At 36.7% G+C, this 23,484-nt stretch overlaps 1 protein-coding gene across 5 annotated transcripts in view; it reads left to right on the forward strand.

Annotated features, from left to right (window-relative positions):
• The window catches only part of SBF2 (SET binding factor 2), a 297,874-nt gene that overhangs the window by 35,206 nt on the left and 239,184 nt on the right, over positions 1-23,484 (forward strand). For 3 of the 5 annotated variants that reach the window (XM_076344004.1, XM_076344006.1, XM_076344007.1), the window contains exon 2: positions 19,099-19,187. In XM_076344004.1, coding sequence (XP_076200119.1) covers positions 19,099-19,187 — 89 coding nt within the window. The remainder of the gene's footprint in view (positions 1-19,098; positions 19,188-23,484) is intronic. The other 2 variants (XM_076344005.1, XM_076344008.1) reach the window with 1 other exon arrangement.

Consider the following 23,484-nt stretch of genomic DNA (forward strand, 5'->3'; position numbering starts at 1 on the left):
TCCTCTGTGTGTGGTGGGTTGACCCTGGCCAGTGGCTAAGCCCTCACCCAGTTGTTTGCTCACTCCCCTACAGCAGGATAGGGGGGAGAATCAGAAGGGCAAAAGTGAGAAAAACTTGTGGGTTGAGATAAAGTCAGTTTAGTAATTGAAGGTGGGAGGAAGAAAGGAAAACAAACAAACAAACAAAAAAAAACCTGATGCAAAAGTAATCCATCTCCATGTTCCACCAACAGACTAAAGCCCAGCCTGTCTCCAAGCAACGTCTACTTTGGTTGGAAAAACTCCTCCAGTTTTATTATTGAGCATGACATTATATGGTATTGGAAGATCTCTTTGGTCAGTTTGGGCCAACTGTCCCAGCTGTGTCCCCTCCCAGCCTCTTGCCCACTCCTAGCCCTACTCGCTGTGCGGTACGGAGTGAGAGAAAAGGCCTTGATGCTGTGCAAGCACTGCTGAGCGGCAGCTAAAGCATTGGTTTATTATCAACACTGTTTTAGTCACATACCTAAAGCGGCACCATACGGGCTGCTATGAAGGAAATTAACTTTATTGCAACTAGACCCAGTACACTCTGTCCCTGAAAGTCTCCAAATTCTGTCATTTCACTGCTCACAGGGTAAATGGGGAATACCAGGTTTTTAGGAAGTCAACACTTGCTTTAATCCTTCTTCTTAGCCATGCCTTCCAGGTTCAAAAGCAGGCATTTAAAGCACAAGGCTGATTTCAGCAAAAGCATTTGTTCCTTTGCCTCAGTGCAGTTGGGCTGTCAGATTATTTCGCACTGCTTTCCTGAAGTGAACAAGCTGTTCTTCTTTGACTTCCTGCCCACTGAAACCAGACAGAATTACTTCTTACTCCAAGTTGTCTTCAGGACGTTTCTTCAGGAGTTATTGTAAGAGACCTAGATGATACCGGTCTGTGGAGTTAGCTGTTATGCAAAAGCTGAACACTGTACCACTGCAAGTGGTGGAGTAACTGGAGTTATTCTTGAATCCTTAGTGAGGAGAGGTCTACTTCCTATAAAACCGATTCCAGTCTTTAAGTTTGGTTCTGCGATTATGTACTCTGCTAACTACTATGGTAAATCACTGTCTTCCTTCTAAGACAGATGACCTATTTATCTTATGTGACTCATTGCACCAAATGTTATCTCACATGACTTCAAGTATCTGGAATCGTTCTGAGTTCTCCTGGCAAGCATTCCTTTGATGAGTGGGTCAACATTGCTCAGATTTTCTGTGGTAGTACTGTTCAGCACTTGTACTTCCCCGAATCCTCCAAAAAAGTGACATCAGATGTGTTTCATGAGAGTTGGGAAGCTCATTTTCACTGTCATGTTGTGCAAGGACTGTGGTCTTAGTTAGAAAAGAAGTTTTACATCAGTGCTGTTAGGCTCTGGACTCTTTGAAGTGAGTGAAAGCTTAGATATGATAGGCAACCTCACTGCTTATTACTAGATTGACAGGTGACATGATACAGAGTCATTTCTCTTTTAACAAGTAAATTGTTTTTTGGGACAGGTACATGGAAATTCACCTGTCAGCAGTTCACCCACTTGGGGCTTCAAACTCTGTGCAAATTTGAGGTGTCTTGCTTCTAAACCATGAGCAGCAGACATGATATTCTAATTATGATGTTGGAAGTGGGGTATCGATCTGTTTTCCTTCCTACAGCAACTGGAAGCTCTTCTGCTCCTAAATGAGTTTGTAGCCAAACTTTCTTGGATACACTCCCGATTACATCAGAGTGTCTGGCCATACTTCTGTTTTTCTGGTTCCATTGTTAATAAATCTTTCTAGCCCAAGGGAAGACAAGGTATGTCACTGATAATCCTCTTTTTATATAGGTGAGAAAATTTTGATATTTGGACCTTCTGCAATTTTTTCTTTTGTGTGTGTGAAAGGGTAGAGAAAATTCAAGGCCTTGCTTAGCCTTGTGGTCTTTCACATGTGTGTATGCACCTTATTTTTCAAGACTGGTTGAATGCATTTCTTATTCTGTGTTGGAATGTTCTCCAGTCTCGGGTGACAAGGTATTCAGCACTGCATGAGCACCGCTTTGCTCAGGCTCTGGTTCTTGGTAAGTAAGCTTCCTGTAGTGTTATTTCATCTCTGTTGTTCCCTGTTATTATGGGTGGAGTGTAGTAGTCTGTTTCAGTCCCAGTAATTTGCCTTTTTCTGTCTCAAGTAACTGAATTGTGAGGCTTTCTATGAGTTAGAAGTCATATTAGGTCATTTAATTTACGTCCTGGCAGGGCTTCAGAAGCATGTAAAAGAGTGTTCTTAGCTGATGTTTTCTTAAAAACCACTGTATAACCAAAAATGCTCTTGGAGAATCACCATCTAGTGCCTTTCACACCACTGAATCCTTCTCTTCTGTACGTGGACTACATAAGAATACCACAAAACTAAAGAGAATTATTTATTGAAGTTTAAAGAATGTCTGTAATTAGGCTACAGCTGAGAATAGGTTATGGTAAGAATTGTTTTTTGTGGCAATAGTACTACTTAATAAAAATGGCTTTTGTGAGAGTTTATCCATGTGTGGACATAGGAACTTAAACCCCTTGGTGGAGACATTTCACTCAGACATAAAGTAGCTGTTTGGGTGTTTTATTTATCGCTTTGTCACTTACTTGTGGTTTTGAGCAGTTAATCTTTCACTGAGTATAAAATGGGGATGTCCCTGTTTTGACAGGTCATCTGTCACCATGGTAACGAAAGATAGTGACCTCCTTTATTAAAAGTTTTGTGATATTATGATGGGAAGTATTTTGTAAGTTGAAGCATTAAGTTTGTGTTCTGACATCTGTCACAAGAAAAATGTGTTTTGAGTACAGCTGTTAGGCTGAAGAGAAATTAGTAGGCAAAATCTTTGAAAACTAAACAGTCTGTCTTTAAATATAATGGTCCAGGAGAATGATGTATTTAGTAGGCAAAAAAAAAGAAAAAAAGGGGGGATGTGCTATTAGCTTCCCTCTCTCTGACTCACCCATGATAACATAGCCTCATGCTACACATGTTCTTATATCACATGATGTGGCTGCTGCTGGGTTATACCCAGTTTTCTGCACTGAGGTTCAGGGCTGCATCTGCAGTTGGTGTAGGATAAGTCTTTTATATCACCCTAACGAAGCATCTCAATCAACACAGCAGCAGTCATTATAAGATTCTGAAATAAAACTTTGTTTTTTAGAAACTGTGGTAGTAGACGATACGGATACTACTCCTTTTATAAAGTAGAAGTTCCCGAGACAGTTACCAAAACTAAAAAACCTTCAAATCTGAAGCTGACATGATTCTGTTCCTCTAACGAAAAATGCAGTAACCACTATTGGAGCTGTGTGTGCCTGCACTGTTGCATTTTAACTAACAGGCTCCCACCTATTGAAGTCTGTAAGGTCAGGCTAATCTTGGGCAAATAAAAGCTGAAGGACGTTAACTTGTAGTTCCTCCTTATTTATGAGTATCTTAAGTGCTGCATATTAAATCTGAACCTTACATTTTTACTTTCTTTACTTTCTATATTTAAAACAGCATGCTCTTCTATTTCTTCCCTCAACTCCCCTTAAGGAACTTGTATGTGATGTATAAGATTATTCCTATGGAAAGCAGGGTAATACAGTTTTCAGCTGAGATCTGTATGTGGAAATGGAATAATGTATTGAATTCTGTGCAGTGTGTTGACCAAAGAGAGAATGATTGTGATGGGTAACTCAAATAACAACTTTCTACCTGATAGAAGAGTTAGAGGAAGCTCTTTGGTTATCTGTTGCTATAGTAAGCTTACTTTATTTGCTCAGCTAGATTTGACATTAGCATCAAACCAATAAAGATGTTAAAAAACTGATTATGCAGGTCTACCTCATTAGCAAGCTAATCTTCAAGGAGGTTAGCTAATATAATTTTGTAGAAAGAGCCAGTGTTTTTGGATGTATGAGTAATCTTTCAGCTAATTTATGTAAAAAAGAGAGATCTAAGTAATGACAAATGGCTTGGCTTTAAAACATGGATTTGTGTGTTTTGTTCATTTTTTTTTTAAAAGGAAAACCCCTCTTCTTACTAGCTTTCTGTATGTTACAGATAGCTGCAAAATATTTGACTGTCAAAATATTTAAAAAACATTCACAAAAATAACTTGAAATGCTGTAGCCATTTATCTCAGTATTTTTGCTTGGAGGTCAGATACGTGAAGCTATAACTGCATGTTTCTTTTCTTACTACACCTATGTTCTTTACACAGCTCAGTTTACTTTAAAAGGTATATGAAGATTTAGGGAAGGGTAGAATGTATTCAGTTTAAAAGGGAAAAAAAGTGTCTGATTCGTAGTGAAGATTAATCTTTCACTAAATATAGCGTCCAAACCTTCTACTTCAGATATGTGAACTTGGTATAGCTAGAACTATGTTCTACTGCTGTATTTGCTCTTCCTCCTGGAATGGAAAATCTGTGCAGAATCTTCTTTCTGTCTCTCAAAAAATGTACTCTCTGCTCACTTATCATGGGTCTGTATGTTGGTGAGCCCTACATTGAACTAAAGTTATCAGCCAGCTCTGGGAAGTGTTTTGCTTACTCTTTTGCAACATTGCATTCCCTGCTAATTAGATACATCCGTCTCCCTGGTGCCCTTGAAACAAGTCAATGCTTGAGAAGGCACATTTGGTCTTGTACAGTGACAGTTTTCCTAATCAGCAAAATTTTCAGGTGATAATTCACACTGGTAATCTAATTTTATCTTTTTCAAAGATAGACTGTGGTAGGGATAAGATTCCTCATGCAATTTGAATATTTGCTTGAAGTCATTCTGACAGTAGGTCTTAAATGATGTTACACAAACCATTGTAATTTTTGGAGCAAAAAAAATTTGTCTTCCTCAGTGGTTGTTTATGAATCTCTTTAATAGGAAAAAAATGTGATATTATATACACTTTGAAAAAGCCATTTGCTTTGCCTTGTTTACACTTTTTATTTAGAGATGCAATAGGCATCAAATTGTTGTGTTTCATTTTGGAATGCTCTTTTGAATCACCATTTTTATGAGAAATTGTTTCAGAGCTCTTTCCTTTTTGACTGAATTTGAGCTCTGTGACTCCCTCCCTCAAACAAAACCAGTTGTTCAGACCATTGGATACAAATGTGTGCTTCAAGGGAAGTCTCATTGTTTGCCTTAGAAAAATGTCTGTCCAAGAGTTTACACATCTTTTACAAAAGAAGACCCAACCCCAAACTTTGTGTATGCTTCTTCCACCCTGTATATCCAGCTATTACTAATCTTATTCTGTCAAATAGACTAGATCTAATATTATTCTGGTAACATATGCATCAGTTTCGGAAGCATTTCTTGAACTCAAGACACTATTTCTGTAAAAGAAATTTTTCCCTAGTTGGATCTTAGAATAAGCAATACAAATAGTAAGTGTTACGATGCATTGAGTTTAACAGTAACTTTGTCTTACTGATATATTTCAGGTTTTGCATTCCTACTTTTATTGTAAGTATGTTTATAACTAAAAGCTGAAGGGAGCGGAGAGAAGCTGATAGACTAACACAGTATGCACTTCATAAACCTCATTTCCTTAGGAAACCAACTGGGGAAGGGTGAAGATATCCTGTTAAAGCCAAAGAGCTAGCAGTTCAGAAGATGCTGAGAGTACTGAGTTCTGACAAGTTTTGAGGAAGTAAGTAGTCAAATAGAAGAACTGTACAAGTATTCAAAGTTAGAAAAAGCTTACAATACAATAAAAATGCTGTTGCACACCAGACTGCTGTGGAGCAGGTGTTACAGATGGAAGAAAAATTTATCAGTGCTCAGACCTTATTAGACTAAGATTTGAACGAGTGGGATTAAGCCCTTTAGGAACTCAGGCTTCAGTAGCTTGTTGCTCACAACACTACTTTTTCTTCCTCTCCTCACCCAGATTTTTGATAGTTCTTTTGTAGTGAAGTTTCGTGGATTTTGTTTGTTTGTTTTTTGGTTGATTTGATTTTTCCCTTACTCTAATTTGTTACTTAGCACTTTTTAAATGAAAATAGAGTTGCAATGTTAGGAAACTTCTTCAGACTTTTATATAGGATTTAGTCTGCAACTTGCCTAAATTCTGTAGGGTCTGAAAAGACCTATTAAAAATTTAATTTCCTGATTACATATATGGGTTTTCAAAATGAATAATTTACTATGATACCTTAGATGGCACTTAAAATGAAATTACTTTGAGCAGCATTCTTTTTTCTTTGTCATGACTCTCGTATTTCCATAGAATGTCACAGAAGGAACCTCTTTTTGTGTTGGCTTTGTAACCTTGTTTATCAGTGTTCACACAGGTATGAATGATGTTGATTTCAAAAGCCCCCTAAACTATATTTTTAACATTTTCAACAGAGCACAGTAGCATATTTCCATATTCAGTTTGCTGGGCCTGAATTTTGTTTAGGATGTTATCTGTATGATGTTGTTCACAGATACAATTATGACTTTCTCTGACTATCACCAAGCATTATTAGACACTTCCAGAAGCTATAAGATGTTATTTTGTATATCTGAACAAATAGCATATAGTCAGTAAAATGACAAATGTGAATCCCCCCCCCCCGCCCCAGTTTAGCTTTGTTTCTACTCTGCTCCTAGGAAAAAAAATAATAATAGAGGTTAAAACATGCTTGTACTTAAAAGTAAAACAAGTGTTTCAACATATTTAGGATATGTTTTAATTATTGCATCTTCATATTCAGGAATGCTGTAAATGCATACTGATACAGAAGAACTGTTGTAGATACATTCTTCCTTACCTATTATACTCCTATAAAGTGATTTAGAAAAATCAGTTTCAGCAGATGAACGGACTTCTTTAAGAGTAAATGTAGAAAGCCTTTTTGTGAAGTTGTTTCTTTTCTGGATTTTAGAGTATGAATAGCTTTTCTCTATACTCAGCAAACTCATATTACAGTTACAGCTACTTACAGCTCTGGACTGTAAATATCTGTATACTTATTCTAACCTTGGAATCTGTGTTTGGTTAAAAAAACAACCAAACAAAAAGTAAAAAAGGTAAAAGAGAAGTATTTACTCAAGCTAGTTTTGTACAATGTATTCAAATTTTGTATGCTGAAATGGGTGTTGATTTAATATGTTGAAATAATAATATTGAAAATGTGAAATTGTTTTAGGGTAAAATTATAATCTTACAGTTAAGTTTAGGAAATTTCAAAGTGGAGCTTAATTTTTAATTATTGGGTGTATCAGTTAAAGATAAATCAAAGGGTGGTTGTGGGAGGAAGATAACTTACTGAAAACAGAAATCAGATTTAATAAATAGGGTAGTGTTATTTCTAAAGCAAAGCAATATACATCCTTTGTTAGAACTGAGAAGCTGCCTAAATTTTCTTTTTTTCTGTGAGCAGTCTGAGAAGCTCCAAGACATTGATTCAGAGTACAAAGCTGAGTACAGTTTTGTCATCTTAATTTTTATACCTTCCTTGAAAATAAATAAAAGACTTTTCCAAGACAGCTGGGAAGTCTTGTTCAGTTCGGTGTGTTCAAAAGAATGTTTGTTTAACTTAGAATGTTTATTTTGAAGTCTGATCTGCCCTTCCTATCCAGAAGCTGGCAAAAGTGATTTGTTTGCAAACAAGAAGGGGAATTGTCCGTTAGTAGGAAACTTTCTCCCTGCCAGCACCCCAAGCTTTTTTACAGTCTCTTGAATATTATGCCAACTGTTGGATGGGGAGTAACTTGAAAATGATTTAACATTCACTGTTGCTTTCTCATCTGTTATTTCCTTTTAAGACTTTTGCAAAGCCATGTTGCTGTTGACCTGGCAAAAATACAGCGTATGTCCAGAAGTGTATTATGTCCCAAACTTCTATTTGGAAGGAAGAGGCCTGAGATGCAGCTGTTACAGCCAAGCTGTGTTAATTGTATCAGTAACTTATCCAGATAAAATTTTGGGGGAGTTGGAATTCTAGTGAAAGGTGGAAGATGATGGTATTGAAGGGTTCTTTAACAGTAATTGATACCTTCATAGGTCCTAGGACAGGAAAGCTTTTTAAAGGACGCTTCATGTTATTGCAGAAGTTCCTACATGGGCTCTTAAAAACAGTAGATGCAAGAGCAGCAAAAATAAATATTTTTTTACAGAACTCACAGCTGAAAAATGTCAGTAAGGTCATTGCCACTGGTCACTAAGGCTTTGGTCTTAAGCGTGGCTTTCAAAATGAAACAGCACTTTACATGAGTAACAGTTTTTCACGAATAATACTGACTTGGTGACGTTTGGTATGTGGCTCTTCAGAGGGGTTAGAAGCTGACGGAGTCCTGGCTGACCAAATCTTTGTGTGCACTGTCAGCCAGTGCTGTTGTGCCTCATACTGAGCAGTATTAGAGGGACACCATCGCAGTAGGTAAATATACATCTAACCTATGGTGATGATTATAACATCCCTATTTATTCCCTCTTCTTCCTCTTCATTCTGCCCATGCTTCCCTTTTCTCTGATTTCCTTCCTCTTCTGCTTTTTATGGTATTTATCCATTTTCATTTTGGTTTGCATTCGTACAACTTCAGTGGATGAAGTTAATCCTTAAATGTGAATTTTCCCCAGACTTTTCCAGTATATTTTAGAGGTTTTCTAACTGAGTAGCAATTGCTAGCCTTTCAGCAGAAACACCTGTTGGTTTAGTGGAATGAGATATGGCATGTACTGCCATATTCTGACACCCCCCTCAGGTTTAACTTCATTAAAATACAGGCTAGAATATTTTTCTTCCTTTATTTACAAAGCATAGAAATGATTTCTGATACCCAGGAATAATGAAGATCATAGTTGACCTGCATAGGAAAATATCTATTGCAATAGCGGGAAGGGTGATCCTGTGAATAAGGTGCTAATCTAAGATTTGGGTGGTATTTATTGAGCATGTTTCTTGTACATCCTTTGGGGGCATAGATCACTTTCTCTGTGCTTCCTTCCTGTGTATAAGATAGGTTAATGGCTCTGCAAAATAGAAAAGTACCCAAATCAAATAAATATTGAGGCATTCAGGAATTTGGACCATCCAAGTATTTCAGGTAGTCTTGACTAGCAGTGCCAGTACATTTGGGGGAAGATTGAAATACTACTTTTTTTTCTGATGAGTTCAACAAATTTTTCCTGTTTACAAAGAAAAGGGCCTGAGGATCATCTTATCCTGTTATTTGTTGTATCCTTGATAATATGTCAAGCCTCTGGAACGTCTGTCGTTCAAATTCTCAAGATTCTTGCATGCATTTCTTTGACTTGATTAAGATTAACTGACTATGAATTTTGCCAGTTGTACAAATAGTGTCTGTGGTCATTATGGAAAGCCTGTCTTCACTCTGTCTTCCTAAAAGTACTACCATTTTGTTTAACCTTTTCTGGCTGTTAGGCTGCAATGAAGTCTTTCTTCTCTAGAATAATAATAATATAATAGTAATAATAATTAATAATCAGAGTTAAATGCTCTTTATATAAATTTTGATGTCCAGGCTACTTCAGACTTTAAGATGCACATAGCCTGTCGTGCTATAATGGGGTCGAGCAGATTTTTTCAGAACTTTGTGCCATGTGTTTTGGGCCTATCAAAGAAGTATTTTCCTTTCTAGGTATTTAATGTTAGTTCTCCTTTGGCCTCTTGTTCACTTTGGTTCCAGCTCTGACTTCTGTATTGGGACTGAGTTAAAATGGGAATAAATTTTGTGGTATTTTCTGTCTTCTGGCATCAAGATTTCTGTAGCGATGTTTTTAGAGGTATGGGGGGGACCTCAGGTATATTTCTATTCCCTTTTACAAATGAAGGCATAAGATGGAACATGAGTTGTCTTCATGCTTCCATGAAGAGTTTTTTCAAAACTCCTAAAAAGTGACAAGAATCTTCAATAGTTTAAAACTTCTGCTGTTTCAAAGAAGTTTGATGTGAAAAGGATTTTACTTCACAGCAGATTTTAGTGATTTCTTTAGCACTAGGTACTGTTTTGAAAAGAAGGATAAGTGGTACTGTACTCCGCCACCTGCATCTGTATATCTTTCACACTGACAGTATGTTTCTAACTTTGAACGTGTAAAGTTGTACTTCTGAATACTTGAAATAATTTATTAACTTTACATGTAGGATCTATAATGGTAGTTTTAAAGTATTTTGTGTGGCATAATTACTGATGTTCTTTCTCTTTGCATGTACGATTAACAATATTTAGAGCTCAAATGTATTTTTATCAGGGTTTGTAAGTGAAAAGACAGAGTTTATCAGAGTTTTCATTAATTTGGAATGTAAGTTGCATTAACAGCTCGATTCTGGAATTTCAAGGGCAAGCAAGAGATGGCATGTGACCTTTCATGTGGAAAGATTTATATAAGAAGGGAGTTTAGAGGACTAGGGTTCAGGAACCAGCAAATTATGCCAGAATTTTAATGTGTTGCATGTTTGTATTTAAAGAAAAAGATGGGAAAAGGGGAAGGAGAAAGAGGGCAGATCGGAAGAGGTTAGCTGGGGAGAAAAGTTGCTTTTTCCTTAATAGCTTAAGGTATAGGCTGCTCATTCAGCATTCTTATGGGCTGAAATTTTGGTTTTGGTCTTGGGCAAATTCACTATGTGTATGTATTGTACAGGGACAAGAATGTAATGTCTGAAAATTTGAAGCCTGATTTACTGTGTGGTCAGCTTTGATTCTTAATGGATTAAAGAGTTAAGCCAGGTAAAGATACTATTGGATGATGATGATTACCTGGCACCCTTCATGAAAATGAAATTGCAATTCATTGCTGCTGTAGGTGTAAAATCACAACTTTCAAAATTGGTGCAATATCTTCACAATTTTTGTACCCCACTTTATATGACACAAATATTTTACTACAAAATGAAAGAAAAAAAATTGCAAAATACTTCCGTTACATATACAAAAGTATAGGAATGGCTTTGCTTTTGTAGGAATAACTTTATATGAAGATAACAATACGGGTGTTTAATAATAGTGCTGGCAGTAGTTTTGTTGGAAATGTCTTTTGAATTCTTGTTACTGCCAGGCATGTTTTGCATATATAATTAATAATGAAAGCAATTACTATTTTACGTGGAACACATTGTTAATATGCAGTGATCTTCCATGCTATGCTCACGCACATGTATACTATATTAAGTAGTTTGTTGTCCGAGTGATGCGTGTAGTGCATCTGGGTTTAAGCGGCTTCAGAAACCTCTAGAAACTTCTGTGTGATTGATTTGAATTCAGCGAGCAGTGCTAGCTATGGGGTTTCCATCAGGTTTTTGGGCAGCTTGCACATTATTTGAAAGGATACCAAAAGACAGAAATCTTTGCATTGATGATACAAAGATCCTTCTTCCTGGCTATGGCTATCTGAATCCATTAACACTGGAATAACCTATTTTTCCAATTTAAAAACAAGGTGTCAGTACTAATGAGTGCTAGTTCTTCCTGTCACTCTCAATAAAGGGAGTGGAATGAAGAGCAAAACCTCTGGAATCTTTGTAGATCTGGGATCTGTAAAGCAGATACTGGCAGGCACTAACTGAGGCAGTTACTATGGGTGTTCACTGGCTGTTCAGTGTGTGTGTGTGTGTGTTTTTAATGTGGTGTCACATTTGGTTAATTAGCTTTAGTTAAAAGGAATTTCACTTGGATATTGAAGGAATGTCCTTTTAGTGTTAAGAACTAATAAAAGGGGCTCGAAAGAAGACTTCAGAAAGGATAGAGGCAGAGTGGAGGGAACGTGGTTGGGATCTAAAACTCATTCATGGGAAAATCTGAAACACCTTATTTTATTTTTTAATCGGAAAAAATGGGCAAAGGCTGTTACTTGTCCAGTGAAAGCAGTAGAGACCAGAATGGGGTAGAAGTTACTGAAGTACTTCCCTCTCTAGTTTAACCAAGTGAGCTGTACAGTATAACGGTATAGGAAATGGCATTCTGTCACAATGTCAGTGTGTGCACTTTTGAAGCCTCAGTCCATGTAGTCTTGGAAAAACTGTACTCATTATACAAAATATAGGAGACCATTGGATACATTTAAATGCATACCGAAGGCATAGGCATTACTGGAAGGGCAAAATCATACATATAAGTGTTCTTTCTCTCCCCTCCCCTCTGTTCAGATTTTCTAATTTGTTCTTTACTAAAGGTCTTCAAATTTTGTTAAATATTTGTAATAGATTCCTTTACATAAAATAGAATTTTGCATTATTGATTAAACATGTTTTCAAATACTTGATCAGAAGAATTAAAAAAACTCAACAACCTCAGTGTTTGAAAAGTCATTAAGAAATAAAGATGTGAATGAAACCTGATTTAACAATGAGTTAACGTTTGGTATGTGGCCTTGATATTTTTGGAAAGTTGTCAGTAGTTATCAGTTTATCAGTAGCATATATTGAAACAAATTATAGCTGTAGTTGAAATCCCATGATCTGATTTTTTTTTTCTATTTTTGCCTGTTGTGCTAAAACAGTTGAGAATGTAAAATCACTTAGGTGTTGAGTTGCAGCCACCTCTTGAATAATTTGATCTCTTCAGGCGTAACTGCTCTGCTGAAAGATGAATGACTTAAAAGTCAGCTGAAGGCAGATAGCATCGACACCCCCTCACCCCAAACCATGGGATTTAGGGACTTACTACAATTTTATTGTTATTTAACTAGTTGGATTGAAAAATGCCAACAGAGAATCAATAGTAATTACACTATAAAGTCTTGGAAAAATGTAGTGAGCATACTGTACTGAATTGGTTTTATTATTAAATGGGAGTGCAGCTATTGAGTCTTCTCTTGCACAGGTTTTAATCTTATGTAGCAGCATTAAGCAAATTACTTTGTATTTGCATTCATGTAAAGGAGTAAAGGTCATAAGACAGACCTTTTCTATCTATCTTTTTGCTTCTGTAGAAGGATTAAATGTAAATTTCTGTATTTGGGTGAAGTATACTTCCAATCAAAGTAAGAAGCTTCTTGTGGCAAGAGCAGGCCAGGTCTGTAGAATGGAGATTCTTTCAAGTGTTCCTGGGTCTAAACTTTTCACAAAGAATGCAGCTTGCAGTTCAGCAACTTGTGTATTGAAAAGAATAATTTTATTTCTTTTCCAAATTTATCAAATGACAATGAATTTTATGTTGTAATTGCAAACATACAAAATGCTGACATTTTGAAGACTTGCCCTGATTTGGAAGGAGTGCAGATTCATTAAAAAAACCCTCCAAAATCTCCCCCCCTGCCCGAAAACAAACCAATTTCTGGGGGGATAGAAAGGGTGTTTCCCATCTATCTGTATTGTACACAATTTAAGAAACCATATGAAATAGATTTTATGCATTATAAGTAGATTTGTAAATCTCTGTCGCAGGACTTTTCTATGGAAAGACTAACGGTGCTTTTTTTTAAAATTTTTTTTTTTTATTCACATCTGATGGATGTGAATACTTATTTTTCTTATTTTTTCTGATGCTCATACCTTGGATGCAGAACTATTCACTTTAATTTTTTTTCCTTTAAAATGTCACATTTCTATGATGTATCCTTCATGCATCTTTCCATAAACTCTTCTTTTCAACTTTGATCTTTCTTTATACTTAAGTTGATGATTTTCTGAAGATTCATCTTAACTGCGGTGAGCCTTAACTTTGTTTAATATCTGGAATTTTTTTGAGACTTCTGTGAGCCTTTCTGAAAAGGATCCTTTTCCAATTTTTTTGAAAACTTGGATACCAAATCAGTTGCACTTGAAGTAGAGGTAGATGGAAAGTGTCTCTTTTTTTCAAGAGTGTTTTCCCAACAGTGGCCTCTAAGGCGGAAAAAACAGGAATAACTGTACTGGGCATAAATTGCTGAGTTTTGGGAGCAGGAGGCAAGTTGTACGAGAGGGGGGTCGGAAACTACCCTGTGCCAGTCACAGCTGCTTCCAGCCAGCTGCTTACACCAGCTTTGAAACTGGTGTAAGCACCCCAGTGTGTGCCAAAACCTCAGCCAGCTAGAGGAGTTGGTGGCACATCTGCTCACATGTATTTAAGATAGAGCAACAGCCATGAGAGGCAGGAGATGTGGAAGGGGATGTTGCTGGGGACACAGAGAGACACTCTTGGAAGGAGGTGCTCCATGCCAGAGGAAGCACACTCCCTGAGGGATACTGGCCACCGGCGAGCCATGCCAGGTTGGGGACACCCCTGGAGGGACTGTAGCCTGTAGATCTGTGCTGGAGCAGAAGGAAATGAACAAGAGGCAAGGAACAGCAGAATAAACCCGCTATGTGCATAATCCCAGCCTTCTGCACTGCCCATCACCAAATGGGCCAAATGAATTGGGATGGATGGATCGACAAGGGAAGTCAAGACTGGTTTTCCTGTGACAATAATGGGTAGCCTATGAAGCAGCCAGTTGTTCATAAACAAACCTTTGTCTAGCCCATATATACTGTGTGGAATCTGCTCATTATCTCTGAGGGCATTTTATGCTGGTTAGAGCAGGTGACGTTTCAGACCTAATGAATCAATAGCTACATCTACTAGGTAACGCTAGAGAAGAATTTCTGAATCTGTTGAGTATCTAGAGCGATTTAACACATATTATTACCATACTGATGGTAATCTCATCCTAGCTAGAAGGATAATATAACTCAATATGATGGTGTGCTCTATTATATTTTAAAGTCACCTTGTAAATTTATTTGGAATGTTCTGAACCAGGCTCCAAGCGGATAGAGCTTATTGCTACTCCTCATTTTTTCCTCTTGAAAGCACTTCCCGCTGAAGTAAGAGCAACCCAAACCAGTTTGTCTGTGTTTGTATTTGTACATCTTTGTATGTCTTATTTTTAAATCTAGTAACTTACTAAGATGTGTTATGCAATTAGATTCAAAACTGTGGCTTCAATTAGACCATGATAAAGCATCCAGTTGATCACAATTTTGAAAGCATCCTCTACCTGCCTTCAGTACTCCAGAGGAAAAAAAATTTGAATGTAGGAGTGTTGTACAGAAACTCTGTTTGTGTTTGGTAGTAGAGAGGAGTAAAACAATTTGAAAGTAGAAGGATTTAAGGGTCCATGCTAAAAATCTAGTTGAAGGATTCACCTTGGTTTTACTTGAGACTTTAAGAGAAGAATAATGCATGTGCAGAGAAGTGCAAAATGTTTTTTTCTAAATGGCACTTGGAACATTTTATTCTATATGTAATGATTTTAAGGTATCTCCTCAGCATGTGAAACTTTCATTTGATTATTAGTTGTTTTGGAATGATTTCCATTTGATCTCAGAGATGAACTGAAGTGCAAGTTCAGGTAGTGTAAGAAGTTCAATCTGGCTTTCAGAAAATGTTCAGAGGTGCATTTCTTTCAGGTAAATTCCTACTGAGGTTTATAATAATTCCATTTTGCTTTCAAGAAGTACATGGAGTAAGGTCTTTTAACACTGGTGGCCAGCATTAGTGGCTTTCCAAGGAAAGTAACCTAAAAAGACTGATAACATTTTGACATAAAGGACTGAATATTACAAATAAAAAAAAAAAAAATTAAAAATTTGTACATCTCTTAACTCTGAGTTCCTATACTGTAATGTAGGGAGTGTCTTTCTAGCAGTCTAATAAAAAGAGAACTAGAAGGATTGGTAGCTTCAAAACATGATGGAGAAGAAATTTTGAGCTGCTTTCCTGGATTTCATTATTTATAGGTGTAGTTGGTAGTGTCAGAGGTCGCAGTCTTTTGAGAATTGGGGTGGATTTAGAGTAAAAAAACCTGTCACCTGTGTTCCCACAGAGAAACTTAGGGGACTTATACATAGCAGGGACTGAACACTTTTTGCTGCTGTAATTCTTTGATACTTCCTTTTCAGGAAGTCTTGGTATCTCTGTTCACGTCGGTCCTTCTGCCCTTTCTTGCTGTTGGCCTCTCAACCACAAGTTCTGCTCTACTTGGAGAGTGCTTGTGCTCACTGCTGTCTTGGCTGCATTTGTTTGCTGTCTCTTCCTTGCTCCACCTGCCAGCATTAGAACAACTAGAGGAAGAAGAGATTTGACAAAGATATGACTTATGAAAAGCAGATAACATGGTAATTTGAGACTTTAACTCAACAAGGGAAGAAGTTCTGATACTGAGTCAGTGAAGGAACATCCCTATCAGAGTGAAGAAGAGAGTAGTAGAGCATATCAAGTAGGTGACTGCATAAAGGAAATGGGAGGAAAGACAAGTTCTCCGAGTGGGGTACCAAACATGAAGGATAAGAGGAGAGCAGAGAATGCTAAAGGCTGTTCATTGCATGCTAGCAACAAAATACATCTAAATTCCTGCCATATCTAGTTGAAAATGTAGCTGTTCTGTTCTTTTTTTACATGGAAGAAAGAAACAGGGACTGGATGTCTGTAGAAGAAAGGAGGAATGCAGGGGTGTGTTTGTCTGCCTTAGGAGGGAAGGTGTGTGACTGTCTGCTCTTCTGAAAGCTGTTTAGGGAGGGAATTGTAAAGCCTTTCCATTTATGCCTCGTAATTTTGGAAGGATGTTGAGATGACATGGTGGAGGGAGAGGAGTGATAATTCAGTAGAAGATGCTGTGTAAGAAAGAGTACACAAGGCAACACTTGATCTTAAACAAGTGAAATTAGTGACTGGTGACCCTATTCAGTTCTTACAGTGTAATAGATGTGGAGCTACATTTCCTTACAAAAACTGCAGCTGTAGCCATGTCTGTATTTGTTCCTTGGTTTCTAGCACATCCTAATTCTGCTTTCTCAGCACCTCTGCAGCTTCTCTCTAAATATGATATCTCCTTTGGCTTTTAACTTGCTGATTACATCTCTTACTGCTACTTCTATCTCATAGCTAACCTCGTCTGATTGCAGTTCTTCAGCATGCTGCTCTTGGGAATCACAATCAGTATATGCTATGTTGGGGATAAGATTGCTGTTTGGACTGTACTCTGTGTAGTTTATATGCCCATTGTACCAAAAACATCTGTTCCTAAATTATCTTCAAGAGAAAATCACAGAACGTTAAGTGTAAAAATAGGTAAACTGGAGAAAATACTTCTTGCTAAATTGTCAGATTGATTCTACCTAAACAAAATTTATTGTGGCTTTTAAGATAGTAGGAAACTCAAACTGTAAATTAGCAGGAAGCTTAAATGAAGCATATTATTTTCCACCATAACATTGATTTATGAATTGCTTTATGCTAGCAGACTTGAGTTGTGTCAGACTGAAAGTTGGGGGTTTTTTATGGTAAAGCCAGGAAAATAATGTAGTCATTGCTGCTGCTTGGGTGTCTGCAGAGGAAGCAACACATATGGACTGCTACTACTAATGCAGAATTTGTACTGTTTCATAATATCGAAGTACAGCTTTGAGAATTTCAGAAGAAAATGTTTAAAAACTTTAATGTTTAATCTCAAAGTTTTGTAATATGACTTTAGAGAAAGTGTGATCCAATTGAATGTGATGGGTCAGCATAGATTATTAAAACTATTAAAAGGTATTTTAAATGGTAGCAAATTTCAACTTTGCCATTTAGGAAGCTTTATGTATAGTTTAATGAAAACTGGTTTCCTAAGTATCTGGTTTTATTTCAAATCAAACTCTTATCCATGCTTGCAGCGATATCAGCTTGCTTCCTTATCTACCCTGTTTCTCCTATGATCCGCTTACTGGGTAAGGGAATGCAGATATGGTGGTAGTCTAGAGCTGTGTGTGCTCTGCTTAGTTGGTTTGAATGTAACTGCTGATTGCCTGGGTGGGTGCTGCCTTACAGAAGAGGTAACCGTTCAGCTCTGCTGCTTTTTCCTTCTCTTCGGAGTAGAGGAAAGAACAGGAGTTTGGGCCTCTCGTCTCTACCCAGCGATTGACTTGCAAGCATGTGTCTGTTTTGTGTCTGCTTACCTCTGAAATTACATTGAAATCATCCAAGAGATGCAGAAATTGCTAGAGTGAAGACTGACGGATAGGTAATATTATCACAGAAATCTTGTTTTCTTGGGTTTAAAATGTGTATGGAATGTTAGACAGGTCTTTGATGTGCATGTGAAATACTTGGCCATGTTAAAGCAGTTTTCTTCAGAAATCAGAGTAATATTAATTTTTCAATTTGGTATATTTGTAAGATAAATAAAACAGAGAATTTGCCTTTTTCTGTAGGAAAACGCAAGATTTGTGTAAAATAAAAGATCTTTCTTCCCACTATTGTAGCATGCTTTAAACGTGGAAAACATAAGTTGAAGGCTATTGGTTGCATGCTTTATGTTGTGTAGTGGCTCAGTTCAAAATGATCCTAGCTTTCAACATTCATTCAGGATAGTATTGATTGATGTAAAAATTCCTTTCACTTTGCCACATTTTATTGTGGTGTATCCCAGAGCTAAAATTCAGTAAAAAAAAGTTATGATTTTTTTCAATGTTTACTCCAGGACTTCAGCAGGTGAAGAACAAAATTCATGTTTGTATGTGCATTCCTGTACCATTCAGGATGACAGGACGCTACAGTTGAGTATTTGTGGTGTTTCTGAAGGGCTTCCTATCTATAGCACTGTGCCTTTAAAAAAAGGAGGGGATTAAAAAAAAAAAAAAAGACAGTTGCATCAGAGAAGTTATCAGACATTAGCAGTTTTTCTCTACACCTTTCTGTGTAGAAAATCACTGCTGACTTGTCTAAGGAAACCAACTAGAGATACTGGCAAGGAACTAGTGTCCTGGATAAATCATGTGGATTTTTAAACTATAGATTTCTTTTTGAAGACCGGTTGTTGACAAATGTTTGATTTCTGTTTTTAAATATCACATTATCCATTATATTAGTTTTTAATTTACTAGTGTTTGTAGAGAGAGACTAGAATTATCAGTAATCATCTGTCACTTTGAAAACATGCATGACGGGCATAGGCTGGATGCAGCTTGCAGCTTCATTTCATGTAGTGACTCCTTGTGTTACTACTGGAGAATATTAAGATTGTATTTATTATATGACTTGCAAGACACATTTGAGGAGCCCGTTCTGCCTCTTGTGGCGAAACATTTCCTAATATTGGGTATATTCTGAAAATATTCTCAAATTTGTGGCGATTTAAATTCCACCAGTTTGCCTTTAAGTAACTGAATTTTATCTTTCAGCAGGCCCAACAGAAGGTTTGGGAAAAATAATACAAAGATTTCCTCAGAAGGACTGGGAAGATACTCCCTTTCCACAGGGAATAGAGTTGGTAAGTTTGCATTACATTTTGTAATTTTAGAGTTTCTTTTACATACAATTGGAAGATACATCTGCCTTCATGCAATAATCTGTATTATCTAACCCGGCAGGGAACGGATAGAAATTACGTGAGTAGAGGGAATAGATAATAGCTTTAAGAATAATAATTTTGGCTAATAGAAGATAATTTATTCTGGTCTGTACCACTAAGTAGATATTCCTGGGATCAGAAAAGGTCTGCTGCAAATCTAGAAATAGCGTATTTAAAATAAATGTTTATTTGTGTCAGTAAGTTTATCAGTAAGTTTATCATTGACTATGTTTTTAGAAGCATCCTTTAGATGGCAGATGACTTTTCATTGTCATGTTCAAATAAATACAAATGTGTATTTGTATATTGTAGATTAAAAAAAGAATTAAAAATAATATCCCAATAAACTGGCTTGATTAAAATGGTCAGTCTTTACCCAGTATTCTGTCCTTGACAGGGCTAGTGTACAGTGATCTATTTTAAATGCCCTCTCTGAGAATTCACTAAGTGCCACTTCTTTCCCTTCCTTGGTCTCATATTGTGAAATGCAATGAAAAGGTATATCTTACTCATCTGGATCAGGGATTCATTAAACATATGTCTCTCAAAATCCGGCGGAGAAATGAAATACTGTGGTCATACTCTGCAAATTAGTTTCACTCTTAACTTCTCAGAAACCTCTTACTGCCATGAACTTAGGAACTTCTGGGACAGGATGAGGTAGAGAAGGAGATGGCCCATAGGAAATGTTGCAATAGAAGTCTTTGTACTGTGGGACAAAATCAGCTGCAGAGGACAAAGACACTGACTCTTCACTGAATTTATTACACAGATATAGCAAATATAGCAGGCTTTTACCAGTATGATACCTTTCAACCAGTGCTCAGCTCACTTGCTGAGTTATAACGTGCCATTGGCCATGTGTTGTCTTCTCCAGTGAAAGAGAGGGGAAGGTATCTTGGTGTTTACTGCTTGCTCTGTGGTGTAGCAGAGGTTTGTTATTCACTGTGTGCTGGTGTACGCAACTGGTTGCTCGTTTTCTTCAACAGTGTGGTTTTCATTTCTTCATAGTCAAGCATAAGCCTTATGTTTTGGGGGGATGTCATACATTAATTACTGGTGTAAGCATTATTTCTGATGTATGTGGTGGATAGTTACAGTGTTTGTGGTACACTTGCGTAATACTACATTTGGCAATGTAGTGCTGTGCTGAAACAATGGAAGCTCCTGCTTTCTCTGAAGCATTTCTACTCCTGTTACAACATTATACATGCTGTATTGTATAGCAATTGCTGTTTGTTCTAGCTGGTAGTTATCTACTTAATACATGCCTAGCCAGCATGTGCTCGATGACTGCTGATTGAGTTCAGATAAGTGGCTTTTTTACGAACTACAACTGTGTGTATTACATTAGAAGAGAAATAAACTTTTGATGCCAAGGCTTAGGGATGTTTTCTTTTTTTAACCACTCTTTTGGGGTTGAGCTACGTGGTTTGATTTTTTTCTTAAACAACTGCAAGAGTTTGAGTCACACTAATATTTATTTTGTCATATAAATATTCCTTACCTATTTCAAAGTAATGTGTCTGACTTCCAGTGATGTTTTGAAATAAATGAGCACAGCTTCTCTTAAAGCAGTGAAGCTTCTTAAGTGATATATCTGTACCCAAATGTTATTTCACATTTAAGTTTAATTGTAGGATATTAGCACTACAAGAAATACCTTTCTAAAGGAAGATTTTTTTTTCTTGATTGAGCAAAACATTATTTTTGTTTCAGTTCTCAAATGACTCATTAGGCAAAGCCATTAAGATTTTAAACTTCCCAAGTAAAATGAACTCTGATGACTTGAAAGCTAAGGACATCTATTCAGCTAGTTGGCAAAATTAATCAAATTTTGATTTGCTTTCCAAATGTGGTAATAAAATTTTAATTAATCAAGATTGAAGAGTTAGAGATACTGCAAAGATCAAGTACTAAAGTAGATCACTTATGAAAGTTAGATTTTGGCAAGATGTCTTTTTCAGGGTTTTGGATGAGTGTAACATGAATCAACATTAATTCATGGAAAGGAAAGAAGAAAAACTATGTTACTGTTTTCTGTTTGTCACCTTAAGGGCAGCTTTAATATAATTAAGAAGGCAATGGGCAAACCTGGGGGGGGGAAGGGGGAGGATAAAGAAGGTAAGAATAGAATAGTTGACATAAATGTATATGAGAATGAAGGTAAACATTTTTATGAATAGCACATAGTTCTATGAGTAATTTGAGTTAAAATCCTCTTAAGTGTACTTCCTCTCCTTTGAGTGAAGGATCTTTATGGAGTGATACGGTTTCTCTGAAATGGAAAAAAAGCAATGGTTTGTATTTGTATAATATGTTAAGCTGTCTTTACTGTGTTTTCATGAAGGAAAAAAAAGGCCAAAGGTTTTCATGCCTGGCGATAGGATTGAAGGGAGATTTGATTTTTGAGTCTTGGCTTCTGCCAAAGTTAGTTCTTCTGGCCTGAATCATGGAGATCTTCAACTGATTATTGGTGAACATCTCATGCCTGCCCCCCCCCCCCCCCCCAAAGCGAATTATTTGCCTGTGAATTTTGACATTTGGATGTCCAAGTTTTTTTGCCAAATAATACAGGTTGAATCAGATAATTCATCTTGGCAACTAATGGGTGATATGATTTAATAGTTGTTTCCCATTCATGTTGTAATAGCATTTTATGAAACAAGGCGGGGGGGAAACATGGAAAAGACCTATGCCCACCCCTGAAGTTTTAATACTTTAAGATGGAAAATGCCTGTTTGGACCCCTTGTGATCTCTATAGCTTGTAGAGATGCTGTTAGTACAACCTCCAGCCAAAAACTAGTAGACAAAATCCTCTGAGACTTTTGTGGAGGGCTCTTCTCTTTCCCCAACCCTGCATGCCCCCTACCCTTCTGGGCTTGAATTCATGTGGTCAGATTTCTGAGACATAAATTAAGACAGTGTAGAGAGCAGAGTTGTGCAGATAATTTTTAAGTTAAATAATAAAAACACTGCAAATAATATTTTTCATTTTGTTGAGCCCAGTTTTGAAACAATGGGCTAGCATGGGAGAAACTGTGCCTAATGGACCTGCCCTTGGCTGAGTGAAAAGGGATCATTCTGAGAACATCTTACATAGGAAAGATGATGGCCCTGTTTCAACTTTTACTTTTAGCCTTGACTGTATTTGTAGTTTGGCTAATTTGACACAAATATGTAGAGAATTGGGTCATTATAAAATGTAATTGCAGTTTGAACTTTACTAAGAGTGTTATATTTGGGGTGTGTGTGTGTGTATATATATTCTGTATTAAAGGATTAAGAGTTACTTAAACTGTTTCTATTTTTATGTGTGTAGCATGTTAGCTATGTTCTGGTCTTGTTTAACAAACACGTAAGTTATGGAATAAACACATTGTCCAAAATTCAACAGAAATACCCTTTATGAAATTTTATTGAAATCAAGTGTTTTAATTTGTCTTGTTATATAAATTTTGTCTTCTGGTTGTCAGTGGTAGGTGAGCAAAGCCCTGAGTCTCTGTGGAAGGAAAGATACTGTCAGTAGGTCTCGGTCAGTGTATCTTCTTGGAGCTTCTGCTATCTTCTTGGAGCTTCTACTAGTCTGCATCTCATCAAATTACCTAAAGAGATTTTTCTTAATCTTACACTCTTTGCATTTGCCGTTTCTCTAATGACTTCACAGCTTTTAACTTTGTTCTGTTTCTAACTGAATACAGAAACTTTGATAAGTGAGCCACCTGCAAATTGCTGTGAAACATATCTGAAGGTTTTTGCAATGGATTATTTATTCATCATTACAGTAGCTAGTAAGGGCCCTAATACTTCTTTACCTTTTGTTGAATTGTGATGTAACTGAGAATAAGGTATGACATTTGTTAATATTATATATCATACATATTGACTGTTACTTCAAAAGCAGTAAGATGCTCTTTGATTTGCTAGAATCTTTTGTGGGCAATTCAAGAGGAATATAGGAAACACTTTATAATTTCAGTTTATAATCTGAGCATCTTCAGTTTACTGACAAATAGCAATCCATCTGCAGCTTACTGACAAATACAAGTCAAAGGGAGTTTTCTAAAGTTTTATGGAAGTAAGCTGACTTTGAGGAGAGAGATTTATATTCATTCTTAAAATTAATAAAGTATTTGGCTCAGGAAAGCATTTAAGTCATCGGTTTCCAAAAGAATGCAGTTAGAACATACCAATCTGACAGTTGCACCCCATAAT

This window comes from Aptenodytes patagonicus, chromosome 7 (assembly GCF_965638725.1).
Source record: "Aptenodytes patagonicus chromosome 7, bAptPat1.pri.cur, whole genome shotgun sequence".
NCBI classification, from domain to species: Eukaryota; Metazoa; Chordata; class Aves; order Sphenisciformes; family Spheniscidae; genus Aptenodytes; species Aptenodytes patagonicus.